The sequence below is a fragment of the Scardinius erythrophthalmus genome (assembly GCF_964197995.2).
Source record: "Scardinius erythrophthalmus genome assembly, chromosome: 1".
NCBI classification, from domain to species: Eukaryota; Metazoa; Chordata; class Actinopteri; order Cypriniformes; family Leuciscidae; genus Scardinius; species Scardinius erythrophthalmus.
In genome coordinates, this window is record NC_138221.1 from 51,164,142 (window position 1) to 51,176,864 (window position 12,723).

A 12,723-nucleotide genomic window follows, 5' to 3' on the forward strand; every position below is an offset into this window, starting at 1 on the left:
AATGTGTACCTTGAAATGCAATGTAAGTTGCTTTGGACAAAAGCGTCTGCCAAATGCATAAATGTAAATGTAATAATAACATTGCAGTCTGTGGAGGGACAGAAAGCTCTCGGACTTCATCAAAAACATCTCAGTTTGTGTTCTGAAGATGAACAAAGGTTTTATGGCCCATCATTTTCATTTTTGGGTGAACTAAAAAAACAAATTAACAAAAATGTACTACCATTGTATTCTTTGAAGTACCACAGCAAATATCAATGTACCATGGTATTGTGATCTGCTACCATTACTTTACTATAGTACCGCCACACTAGCTTTTTGCTTGGAATTCTACAATATAAAGTCTATAATCTTTTTCCTATTTCAGGTGGCCTATCAGAACTTTGGCAGAGGGAATTATGGTTCTGCTGAGTGCGGAGCAGCTAACTTGGCTGACACCAACTGGCTGGTATCACACTGTGAGTCTGAGCTAGACTGGATCTGCAAAATACCTAAAGGGAAGGTAGAAGAGGAACCCGAGAGCCATGAAGGTCTGTCACAGTGCATGTTACCATGTTATCTTCTCTTTTTTTGCCTTTAGAAATATAACACAGTAATATAATCGAAACAAGCGTGTTTGTGAGCTGAATATGATTTTGAATCTAAGTAATGTGAGATTACTATAAGTATGTGTCTTTGTGTAGACACTGGTTTAGCGTGGGTTGACTTTGAGGAGGCCCAGTATAAAATGTTTGAACATCGCTCCACGTGGGAACAGGCTCAGAGGATCTGCACCTGGAACGGCGGCTCTCTGGTCTCCATGCACTCTCCTAAGGAGAATCAGTTTTTGGTTAGCACTTTACGCAAGGTACGCACACATAACACAAACACACACTGTCCTCTAAGATGTATCCTTATGACAGCTATTGTGATCTACACTTAAAGGAATAGTTCACCCAAAAATGAAAATACTGTCTGCATTTCCTTCATGTCATTACAACCTTACATTATTTTCTTTCTTATATGATACTCAAAATGAAATCTCAGACAGAGTGTTAGGGCGTTGACTGGTAACAGTTATTTGAATTGTGAATGTAATATGGAGCTGGAATGACATGAGTGTAAATTTACTAAATATTTGGGGTGGATATTTTGAATGGAGAGTTTATTTACATATATATACTTTTAATCTTAACTGTAAATGAAATGTATTTGAAATACCAACCAAGATTTGTATATTTCACTGTGTCTAGATGTCCCGCAAAGAAAATGATCTGTGGTGGGTTGGGTTACACACATTTAAGAACGATGGGAGATTAAGGTGGTCTGATCATTCGGTGCTCAACTATGTGTCCTGGGGACTAGGACAGCCTCGACCAATCAGCAAAGAGCCCAAATGTGTCCAAATCTCCGCCTCAAAAGGTTTGACCAGAAAATATGTCATCTTCACCTTGATTTGACATGCACCAGTTTTGAGTGCACATTTTAAAACATTTATAATTTAATAAACTTAAAGCTGTCCACGGGTTTGAAGGAACACACCGACTTTTTGGGACTTTAGCCTATTCACCGTATCCCCCAGAGTTAGATAAGTCCATACCCTTTTCATCTCCGTGCGTGCCGTAACTCTGTCTGACGCACCCACCGCTAGCCTAGCTTAGCACAAAGACTGGAGGTAAATGGCTCCAGCTAGCATACTGCTCCCAATAAGTGACAAAATAACGCCAACATTTTCCTATTTACATGTTGTGATTTGTATAGTCGTCACAGCGTGTACAAATAACAAGATCACATGAGACAGCCATCTTCTAAACGTATACATACTGGGAACTATTATTCTCAGAAGGCGAAGCACTGCTACTTCTGTGGAGTCACAGCATGTAAATAGGAAAATGTTGGTGTTATTTTGTCACCTATTGGGAGCAGTATGCTAGCTGGAGCCGTTTACCTCCAGTCTTTGTGCTAAGCTAGGCTAGCGGTCAGACAGAGTTACGGCACGCACGGAGATGAAAAGGGTGTGTATGGACTTATCCAACTCTGGGGGATACGGTGAATAAGCTAAAGTCCCAAAAGGTCGGCGTGTTCCTTTAAGGTTCAACACTTTTGAATGTCCATATTATTTTGGGGAATAATATGTGATTCAACAGCAGTGAGTTAAGTGAATTGCTTTAATGTTTTCTCAGGTGACTGGGCAGACCAGAAGTGTCATGTCGATCTTCCGTACGTGTGTAAGAGGGTAAATGTGACAGGTACCATGCCTCCCACACCCGCTCCTCCTCTCATACCCGCCGGCTGCCCCCAGGGCTGGAGTCCTTTTCTACACAAGGTCAGAAATTCACTCCCATAACCTGTCTGCTTTTACACTTGCAAGGCTAAGTTGTTGTTAAAAAAAAATCTGTTTGCATTCAAATTTTGTTTTTATTTCAGCCTTTTGGTTTTAGGTTCATCTAATTCTTTTATATACATATAAACTTTATACTTTTTAAGAAATGTATCATTACTTTGACTTAACTGCAACTGAAATCGGAATCATGAAAAGAGTTTTTTTTTTTAAAGGTAGGGTAAAAATCAGGGATAAAGGGATAAAAATCAGATCAGTCAGAAAATCTGTCATTTCACTGATGAAGCAAGATATTACATTTTGATTTATAGATTTTTTCTTTAGAACGTAAAAATAATCAGGAACTCTTCTTGTCAATCCTAAGTACAGTTGTTGTTCTCTAATTTGATGTAAACTATCTATTTATATCATGATGCTTATAATATTGGTTGATCATGTGATCTACGTAACCATGTGACTCCTTAAATTAAGATGGCTCCTGCACTAAGCATTGTAAGCTTGACATTGACAAAGGTCACATGTGACCATAATATTTGCCATTTTTTCCAGTAAAAGGTTGTTTTTATCTCACATTCTTCTTTGGTAGAGTGTGCTGACTCTCTTGATGTGTTTTAGAATGTAAAGAAATACAGATCTGACCTTTCTCCCAGGAATATTCACATTGCACATTTTCTCATATCAGTAATCTCTGAATTCTGTTTCTTTCCCTCATTTTCCAACAGTGTTATAAGGTGTTTGGAGAGGAGCTGTCGAGTCGTAGCACTTGGGAGGCTGCCTCCAAGACGTGTCTGACACATAGAGCCACGCTAGTGACAGTGCCAAACCACAGAGTTCAGGGTAAATCAAACCCACACACACACCAGAAGGGAAGCTAGGTTACATGAAAAAATGAAAGAATAAGATTCATATACAACTATTATGAATCTTGGGACTGACATGCCCCAACTTCTGGGGTTCTTAGGGCGCTGTTTTCAGTTTGTTTTGTTTTGCAATAACTTGTGTGAATGATAACAGGCTAACCTCAAATTTTATCTGTTTCTTTCTCTCTCATCAGCATTCCTTGTGACTCTGTTACCCAACAGCAGTTTCCATGTGTGGGTGGGGCTCACTTCAGAATCTCAGGCTCAGTTCCGGTGGTTTGAACCTGGGTTGCTTAGCTACACTAACTGGGCCCCTGGTGAACCAGTGGACAACAGACAAATGAAAAGCCCGGTACTGAATTTTTTATGAATGATCTATCTATCTATCTATCTATCTATCTATCTATCTATCTATCTATCTATCTATCTATCTATCTATCTATCTATCTGTCTATCTGTCTATCTGTCTATCTGTCTGTCTGTCTGTCTGTCTGTCTGTCTGTCTGTCTGTCTGTCTGTCTGTCTGTCTGTCTGTCTGTCTGTCTGTCTGTCTGTCTGTCTGTCTGTCTGTCTGTTTGTAGTATCAATCATTTGTAAACTTAGAAATTTACCCATCAATATGCATATGTGTGTTCCATTAGGGTAACTGCATAGTGCTTCTCCATGGTAGTCCTCAACGGATGATGGGCATGTGGGCATCTCGCAAATGTGACGCAGAGAAACATGGCTTCATCTGCATGAAGGATAAAGGTACAGGAACATCTCAAATTCACAGACACACACAAATATGCATTGCATATATGCTGTTATATTTCCTGTGTGCATGTGTTTCCAGACCCTGCCTTGCCCCCTGGCCTGGACCCTCTTCCCCCATCATTAGATGGCTCATTAGAATTCAATGGCGTGCAGTACCGGATCTTGCAGAAGCGTCTGGACTGGCAAGCAGCTCTACAGGTGTGTGAATCCATTAATGGAACACTGGCTGCAGTACGGGACCCACGGCAACATGCCTACCTCACCCTCCTCGTCAGCACTCTCCGCAAACCCGCCTGGATTGGACTACACAACGATGGGGTGAGTGACATTGTGTGCATGTTGTACGTCTCATCTCCTGACATGTCAGAGCTTCAGCAAAAGCTTCTTGTATTTCCAGGGGCGAAGCTACACATGGTTGGGCGAAGAGGAGATCTCTTTTAGTGACTGGCGGGATCAAGAGCCCAAGCAAATGTATGGATGTGGTCACATGACAACTGAGGGCCAATGGACTGTGGCTGCTTGTAATTCAAAATTAAATGCAGCCATCTGTGAAATTAACACGGGTAAGAAAATGTTACAGTATATTTCAGAATGGCATGTTATACTTTTTTTGTAATATTCTTTGGACAGTATGTACATTTTGTAAATGCATGGAATTCCCAGATGAAGTAGCCTACTACACTCACTGACCCAAATGTGCAGTATGCATCCAAAATTAGCTCACTCTTTGATTGGGATACAGATTTTCTGTACTTTTTGAAATTATTATAGCAAGCAACTTTCAGTGTATAAATAGTTATTTTAGTTGTAGTATGTATATACTATTATATTCAGGGGTGCACATAACTTTTTTAGGTCTGGTTCTCAAGGGAGCACCTGGATATGCTGCTTGATACTCACACTTTACACGGCACACTTATCCTACAAGCTGTCGTTATCACTTTCTCTCTGACTGCTCTCCTCACTATCTTCTTTTCTCTCAAACATGGTAGATGATGTTCCATTTCATTTTTTTATTCCGTTTGAATTGTTCTGGATTCCATTTCATTCCGTTAAAATTTCTTGGACCAATTTTCGGCACAATTTGATGAAAGCTTTAAACGCTTCAGTAAGCCTCGGTTTCCACACACTTGTCACCTTGATTGCTTTCTTACCAGAGATGGAGAATGTGGTAGATTTTCCTTTTACGCACCTGACCTAAGTCTACCTGGGTCTCGTCTACAATCTTCGTTCCCGAACGTCTACAGTTGATGGTTAGTCTATCTGGGTCTCGTCTACAATCGACGTCCCCTGGGTCTCGTCTACAGTCGACATTTGGTATATCTGGGTCTCGTCTACTATCGACGCCCCGTAACGTCTACAGTCGACATTTGGTATATCTGGGTCTCGTCTACAATCGACGTCCCGTAACGTCTACAGTCGACGTTTGGTATATCTGGGTCTCGTCTACAATCGACGTCCCGTAACGTCTACAGTCGACGTTTGGTATATCTGGGTCTCGTCTACAATTGACGTCCCCTAACGTCTACAGTCGACGTTTGGTATATCTGGGTCTCGTCTACAATCGACGTCCCCTAACGTCTACAGTCGACGTTTGGTATATCTGGGTCTCGTCTACAATCGACGTCCCCTAACGTCTACAGTCGACGTTTGGTATATCTGGGTCTCGTCTACAATCGACGTCCCCTAACGTCTACAGTCGACGTTTGGTATATCTGGGTCTCGTCTACAATCGACGTCCCCTAACGTCTACAGTCGACGTTTGGTATATCTGGGTCTCGTCTACAATCGACGTCCCCTAACGTCTACAGTCGACGTTTGGTATATCTGGGTCTCGTCTACAATCGACGTCCCGTAACGTCTACAGTCGACGTTTGGTATATCTGGGTCTTGTCTCCAATCGACGTCCCCTAACGTCTACAGTCGACGTTTGGTATATCTGGGTCTCGTCTACAATCGACGTCCCCTAACGTCTACAGTCGACGTTTGGTATATCTGGGTCTCGTCTACAATCGACGTCCCCTAACGTCTACAGTCGACGTTTGGTATATCTGGGTCTCGTCTACAATCGACGTCCCCTAACGTCTACAGTCGACGTTTGGTATATCTGGGTCTCGTCTACAATCGACGTCCCGTAACGTCTACAGTCGACGTTTGGTATATCTGGGTCTCGTCTACAATCGACGTCCCCTAACGTCTACAGTCGACGTTTGGTATATCTGGGTCTCGTCTACAATCGACGTCCCATAACGTCTACAGTCGACGTTTGGTATATCTGGGTCTCGTCTACAATCGGCGTCCCCTAACGTCGACAGTCGACGTTTGGTATATCTGGGTCTCGTCTACAATCGACGTCCCCTAACGTCTACAGTCGACGTTTGGTATATCTGGGTCTCGTCTACAATCGACGTCCCCTATCTCTCACTTGTTCCCCTAACTAACTTGCTGCGCAGCAATAATAAACAGACAGACTTCAGCAAATGTCTTCTAAATGCTTTAATCACGGCCGGTAGAGTTTCCCGAGTTCTCGGAGAATCTCCCCAAGAAGAAGCACGGTCGGAGGATCTCAGACAAATTTCAAAGAGAATCCCACCAGCAATAATAATACAACAGGTTTAAAGAGAATGGGCGGAAATGACATGATAGATTACATAATTTCCCTACAATTTGATTGGTTCTTCATATGCAAACCCTCTTGTTACTAGGTAGAGGCAAACTCTGTTTTCTTGATTACTTCATAATCACAAGGTTTCAAGTTTGAACATCTGTCTAGTTTCATTTCCCATGTTTGTTATTTTTACACTCACACAACCAAAGTCACAAGTTTTAGCCAAAGGTGAAACATACATTTAGCCAAAGAACAGAACGTCTTAGTACATTGTGTTAGAATGTTAGACCTAAAAGAGGAAGTAAGGTTTATATGTTAGAATCATGGTTAGTTTAAAAGATAGTTTACTATCTTATCTATTAAAAATCCATCACAAGAATAATCCTACTCCAGTTACTCACCTTTTCCCAAAAATGTTGGTACTTAAAACAAAAGCGCTTCCCTCCACGTTTTTTGCTGTGCGTCATTTGTTTTTACCACATGTGCGCAGCAGTTATGTGCACCCCTGATTATTGTATGATTTTCAATTCAGTCAATTTTAGTTTAAGTTTAAGTCATTTGCTTTTATCATTAGTTTTGTTATATTTCTATACAGCTTTTTTTAGTTCAGTTTTAGTTTGAGTAATTTTAGCACTAAAACTTATTTATTTCAGTTAGTTTCTAAGGCATATCTAAATTTTGTAAGTTGTTAAATTTGAGTTTTTCATCTAATATTTAAACTATTTTATTTCAACATTATTTTAAATGACTATAAACTATTAAAAAAAATGTAACAACACAGGTGTATACTGTACAGTATGCTGGTGCTCCATTCCAGGCATAGCCAGTGTGTGTTTGGATCTGTGTCTGTGTCTGCAAAATTTGCAGGTGTGTTCTAATAGCATTTTGCTTGTTCTGCTTCTGTGTCAGAGAGGAGGACAGACCACAGGTGGATGTATCCAGGTATTTGCCCACATCCTGTAGGTAATTGGTCCTGGGTTCCTTTCAGAAATCACTGCTACTCGTTCATCTTGCACGAGCTACAGTTCAAACACGAGGCCATACGCAAGTGTAGCAAAGGTAACGTCCACACACAGGAAAAGCCAACAAGAACAGCACAGGAACATATTACACAATTAACTTTTTGTAATTTTTTTTTTTCTTTTTCAGTGGGAGCTAAGCTGTTGTCAATATTAGATGAAAACGAGAATGGTTTTGTGTGGGAGCACATGCAAAGTTTTCAACAACAGGCCCACGGCGCTTGGCTTGGAATGATCTTTAACTCCAAAGGCAAGATGGTTGTTAATTAACACTTGTTTCCTTTATTGAAATTAAATTTGGATCTAGACCTCCCTGTATGTGTTTGATTCTACAGAAGGCAGTCTGGAGTGGTCCGACAGCGAAGTAGTGGACTACAGTAACTGGGAACAGCAGGACACTAATCTGAGCATGCTGTCCGCCAACAGCTGCTTCTGGGTTCAGAGCAACACGGGCCTCTGGAGGCCTGGGTCCTGTAAAAATCGCACACATGGAGTCATCTGTAAACGACCACGGGGTATGGACTGTCACATGCATATGGAAACATATGATATATCTGCATATAGAAAAAAGCTACACATAAGCACAAACTTCTTAAAACATTCCTATGTGTAACCATAGTGTCATCCAGACTCCAAAAGTATGTGTACGGTTAGTTCACCCAAAAATGAAAATTCTGTCATTAGTCCCCCTCATGCCTTAAGACATTCATTCATCTTCAGAACACAAATGAAGATCTTTTTATTGAAATCTGAGAGCTCCATTGACGGCCTACGCAACTACCACTTTCAAGCTCCAGAAAGGCAGTAAAGGACTCACATGGATTACTTTAATGATGTCTTTGCTACTTTTCTGGAGCTTGAAAGTGGTAGTTGCGTAGGCCGTCAATGGAGCTCTCAGATTTCAATAAAAAGATCTTCATTTGTGTTCTGAAGATGAACAAATGTCTTACGGGTTTGGAACGATATGAGGATGAGTAAAAAATGACAGAATTTAATTTTTTTTAATGTACTAATAACCCTTTAATAGCACAACAAAAAAAAGACCTCATTGATTTTTAAAGGTCAGTAAGAAGGTGATAAATGGTCATGCAAAAGTAATGATACATTAAAGGATGCATTAAAATGATCAAAACTGACAGTAAAGACATTCATGATATTGTAAAAACAGTTCTTTTGAACTTTCTATTCATTAAGAATCCTGAAAAACATTTCCACAAAAATATTAAGTGGCACAAATATTTTTAACATTGATAATAATAAGAAATGTTTCTTGAGCATCAAATCAGCATATTAGATATGAATAAATTGCTTTTTCAAATAATAAATTGCTTTATTGTAATAATATTTCACAATATTACTATTTTTACTGTATTTTTATCAAATCAATGCAGCCTTGTTGAACATAAGAGACTTCTAAACAGTACAATATCTTACCAACCAAAAGCAGTATTATATAACAAGAAATGTTGAAAATAATATGTTGACCTCAAGGAAAAAATAAATATCTAAGAATGTATCAAATGGAAGAAATGCTAAAACAATGATTCACATTCTTGAGCCCAATTTTCCTTTCTTTTTTTTTTTCAATAGGAGCCGCAACAGATCCTGTATTTCTCCGTAAGTTTTAATCATATTTAAACCTCTCATTTATCAAAAATATGTTGACAATACTATCAAAAATCTATTGAATGAATAATCATGAAGTTGCTTGTCATTTACTTATTTGAATATTTTTTCTCTTTCTTCCAGCTGAGGTCAACCATCTCTATGTATTAATTCAGGTCCTGGTGGCAGCGCTTGTTCTGATCGCTCTGGTGGTGGGTGGGATTTATCTGTATCGTAGGCGGAGCTTTGGCTCCACGGGCTCCTATGAGAGCGCTCGGTACAGCCGCACTAACTCCGCCCCCTCCGAAGAAGCAGAAAAAAACATTCTCGTTTCAGACATGGAGTTGAACGAACAGAGCGAATAATGCTGGATGTGTTCAAACTGATTCGAAACACCAAGGAAAACAATTCTGCTAACGCAGCAACTGACTGAGAGAATTTACGTTTAGGAAAAAAGAGTTTTTTTTAAAGACACTGAGAGAGCTGTGTAGAGCGCAGCAGATGATCAACCAAAATCAACAGAGCTGAAACTTTTTTTCTCCTAAGGTCAATCCATCTAAGTCTGTCAGCCAATCAAATTCCACCATCTCAGAAGAGCTGTTTGGATTGGCTAGTGTGGAAAATAGCATTTTTTTTTTTGTTTTTGTTTCTTTATCCGGAAGTTGAAATAGTTTATATGCGTATTTTTTCATGTCACGGTTTTAACCTTTAGTGCCAAAAGGGAACAGTGCCCCCCCAAAAAAATCACATTGACTGGAACTTACAGACAATGAGAGCGCACAATCACACACACACTACAAGGTAACGCCACAACAGTATTTCTTTTTCAGACTGTGACTTTTGAAGTTATTTGTTGTGCCATTTTTTTTTTATTGCTCTTTTTCTAAATTTGTGCAGCTGAATGTGATTATCTCAGAATCCAGGTCCCTCGCTGATCCGTCTGAAAATGATAATCATAATAATTACACATCAAATTGAACGATGGTATGTTTGAAGTTCAGTGGTGCAGAACCAAAAAAAGAAAGAAAGAACTGCGGACAGAAATAGACAGATGAAAGTGCATGTGAATGAGCCTGTGACAAGCACCGCAATGTCTCTCTCTCTCTAATCACACGCTGAACGCAGAGCTGCCCAACAGGAAGTCTGATCTCACTGTAACGGTTTGCTTGATCTCAGCCGGTGTGATGAGCTCATGTAAAAGCTGAATCCAAACAGTACATGGAATGAAACTTAAACTTTGTGCTTCTTTCTTTGCTTTCTTTAGTTCTTCTTTCCAGCTCTTAACTTTTCCCTGTTTTCTTGCTTTCCTTTTTCCCCCCTCGACTCTTGGCAAGGCCTCGGGGTGGAACGGTGCTGTGGCCAGCTGTGGAATGTCGAGTCAGCGAGTGGAGCAGATCTGGAGCCAATCAGAACACAGGAGTGAAGAGGGCAAGGCATTAGAGAGAGAGAGAGAGAGAGAGAGAGAGAATAGTGAAGGTTTGAATGGGTTCTTCAAACAGGGATAAGGGAGGAGAAGATGGAGAGGAGGAGACAGTGAGAGGTGGGGCTTCGAGAGAGAGGGACTTTAGGTGAGCAGGAGTTACGGGAAGTGTTGGCGACTGAAAGGGGACTTACGTTACTGCTCCCTGCTGGATATTTGCACAGATGGCTTATCTAAGAGTGTTTTAGTGCTGTGGATAAGTTTGCCAAAGAAATCAAGTCAAATTATTATTACAAATGAGTAAAGTTGTATGGTTTGTTGCTGTTACGCTGCAAAAAAAATGTTCTTAGTATTGTTTTCCAGCACAAATATCAAGATATATCTACTTGAGACGCCAAATGACTATTTAGTCTTATTGCTTTCTGAAAAATGTATCAAAATTAAGTGAGTTTATGCTTAAAACTAGGTAAAGTTTCTGCCAATAGGGTAAGAAAAATAAACTTGATTCAAAGGGGAAATTATTTTTCTTACCCAGCTGGCAGATAGCCTACTTTACCTTGTTTTAAGTAAAAACACTTTTTTTTTCAGAAGACAAGACTTAATAACTTGTTTAGATGTTCAGATATGTGTACTGAAAAACAAGACACGAATACTGAGTAATAAAAAATATTTTTCCGTGTACATTCTTTATACATTTATTTCTCATGGTTTTAATAAGCAATATACAATCTGCAGTTTGAAGGCCATTAGACTTAGTTACCAAGGAATTTGAAAAGATTTCTACATTCTCTTAAACAGTTAGTAGTGCTTGTCAGGATGTGTGGCTTCTAATGGTTTTTTATTGCATTGCTATAGGCTAGTTGCTTACTCAAAAGAGCTCACCTCCAAGTTCCTTTGGTCTTTAGGTTATTTAGGTTTAGGGGTTTGTTCAGATCGCTAACCCCTAAATATGAGGCTTAATAATTGTAAATCTTGCGTTAGCAAACACCACTAATAATCCGTAACCAGTGCTTCCATGTATCAGTGCTAACTTTACTCGCAAGGCTTTGTTTTTAGAGAGATAGGTGGCGCCATTACAGCACTTATAGACTATTCTTTACACTTCAAACTTTCTTGCTCACTGTTAAAACATATTTTTTTTGCTTAGTATTTTACTTATAACTATGAAATAAGATTTGTATGAGAATGGCCTTTAATATAATTCTAAGAAATGACATGACGCACGCATGTGGCCTGAAACTGCAGTACGACATCGGACAGTTGTTTCTCACTGTCGTGTGTATGAAAATGACCATATACTGTAGAGATCATACAGAGCATCAGATTATGCGACTTCTCCACATACATGGACTATGATGTCACACATTGCCGTCATGACTTGCACATGATCATGCAATTATGCAAGAATTATTCTCAGCCTTAAGACTTTGTGAAACAGTTTGTGTGAGTAGCTCAGACTGAATTAGCCCTCAACAAATAGAAGTGAGATTGCGGGAAACACTTTTTTTTTTTTTACTTAATGAGAAAAATAATTCATCTTCAGTCCCTGGGAAAACAATGAAAATGTTCGTTTTTTTGTTTTGAATATTTTGTGAATTTGCTTTTAACAATGAATAAATAATATGTTTGCTATGTGACTGCTATAAAAAATGTCTGTTTTAACAGTAACCTAAAGTTATGCATTTCAGTTAGAGGTGATTTAAAAATGCTTAGAATGATCTTTGAAAACGTTACATGAATGCTTGTGAAGCTTTAATCTACATAGGCCTACCTGTTTGAGCAATTGCACTAAACAGTATGTGTCGCTAGGGGGCAGGGTTTGCCTTCAAAAATTCTCATGAAAAATGAGGGATGAAAATGTATCCTTCAGTTTTTGTCAGGATTTATGATTATCATAAATCCCGGTAAAAACCGACGGTTACATTTATTTAAAAAAAAAAAAAAACCCGGAATGATGCACACACACACACACACACACACACACACACACACACACACACACACACACACACACACACACACACACACACAAAAGAGTTTGGAAACATTGCTATTTTTTAATTTTTTTGAAAGAAGTCTCTTATGCTCAACACACACACACACACACACACACACACACACACAAGTTTGGAAAC

At 39.4% G+C, this 12,723-nt stretch overlaps 1 protein-coding gene across 1 annotated transcript in view; it reads left to right on the forward strand.

Moving 5' to 3' along the window:
* Positions 1 to 12,258, forward strand: part of mrc2 (mannose receptor, C-type 2) — a 36,928-nt gene extending 24,670 nt beyond the window's left edge. The window contains exons 15-28 of the mRNA XM_081386365.1: positions 368 to 530; positions 684 to 847; positions 1,233 to 1,401; positions 2,163 to 2,305; positions 3,043 to 3,157; positions 3,375 to 3,532; positions 3,822 to 3,930; positions 4,016 to 4,254; positions 4,334 to 4,499; positions 7,454 to 7,603; positions 7,694 to 7,813; positions 7,899 to 8,078; positions 9,154 to 9,180; positions 9,313 to 12,258. Of these exons, the coding sequence (XP_081242491.1) occupies positions 368 to 530; positions 684 to 847; positions 1,233 to 1,401; positions 2,163 to 2,305; positions 3,043 to 3,157; positions 3,375 to 3,532; positions 3,822 to 3,930; positions 4,016 to 4,254; positions 4,334 to 4,499; positions 7,454 to 7,603; positions 7,694 to 7,813; positions 7,899 to 8,078; positions 9,154 to 9,180; positions 9,313 to 9,533 (2,124 nt within the window). The 3' untranslated portion in view covers positions 9,534 to 12,258. The remainder of the gene's footprint in view (positions 1 to 367; positions 531 to 683; positions 848 to 1,232; positions 1,402 to 2,162; positions 2,306 to 3,042; positions 3,158 to 3,374; positions 3,533 to 3,821; positions 3,931 to 4,015; positions 4,255 to 4,333; positions 4,500 to 7,453; positions 7,604 to 7,693; positions 7,814 to 7,898; positions 8,079 to 9,153; positions 9,181 to 9,312) is intronic.
* The last annotated feature ends 465 nt before the right edge of the window (positions 12,259 to 12,723 follow it).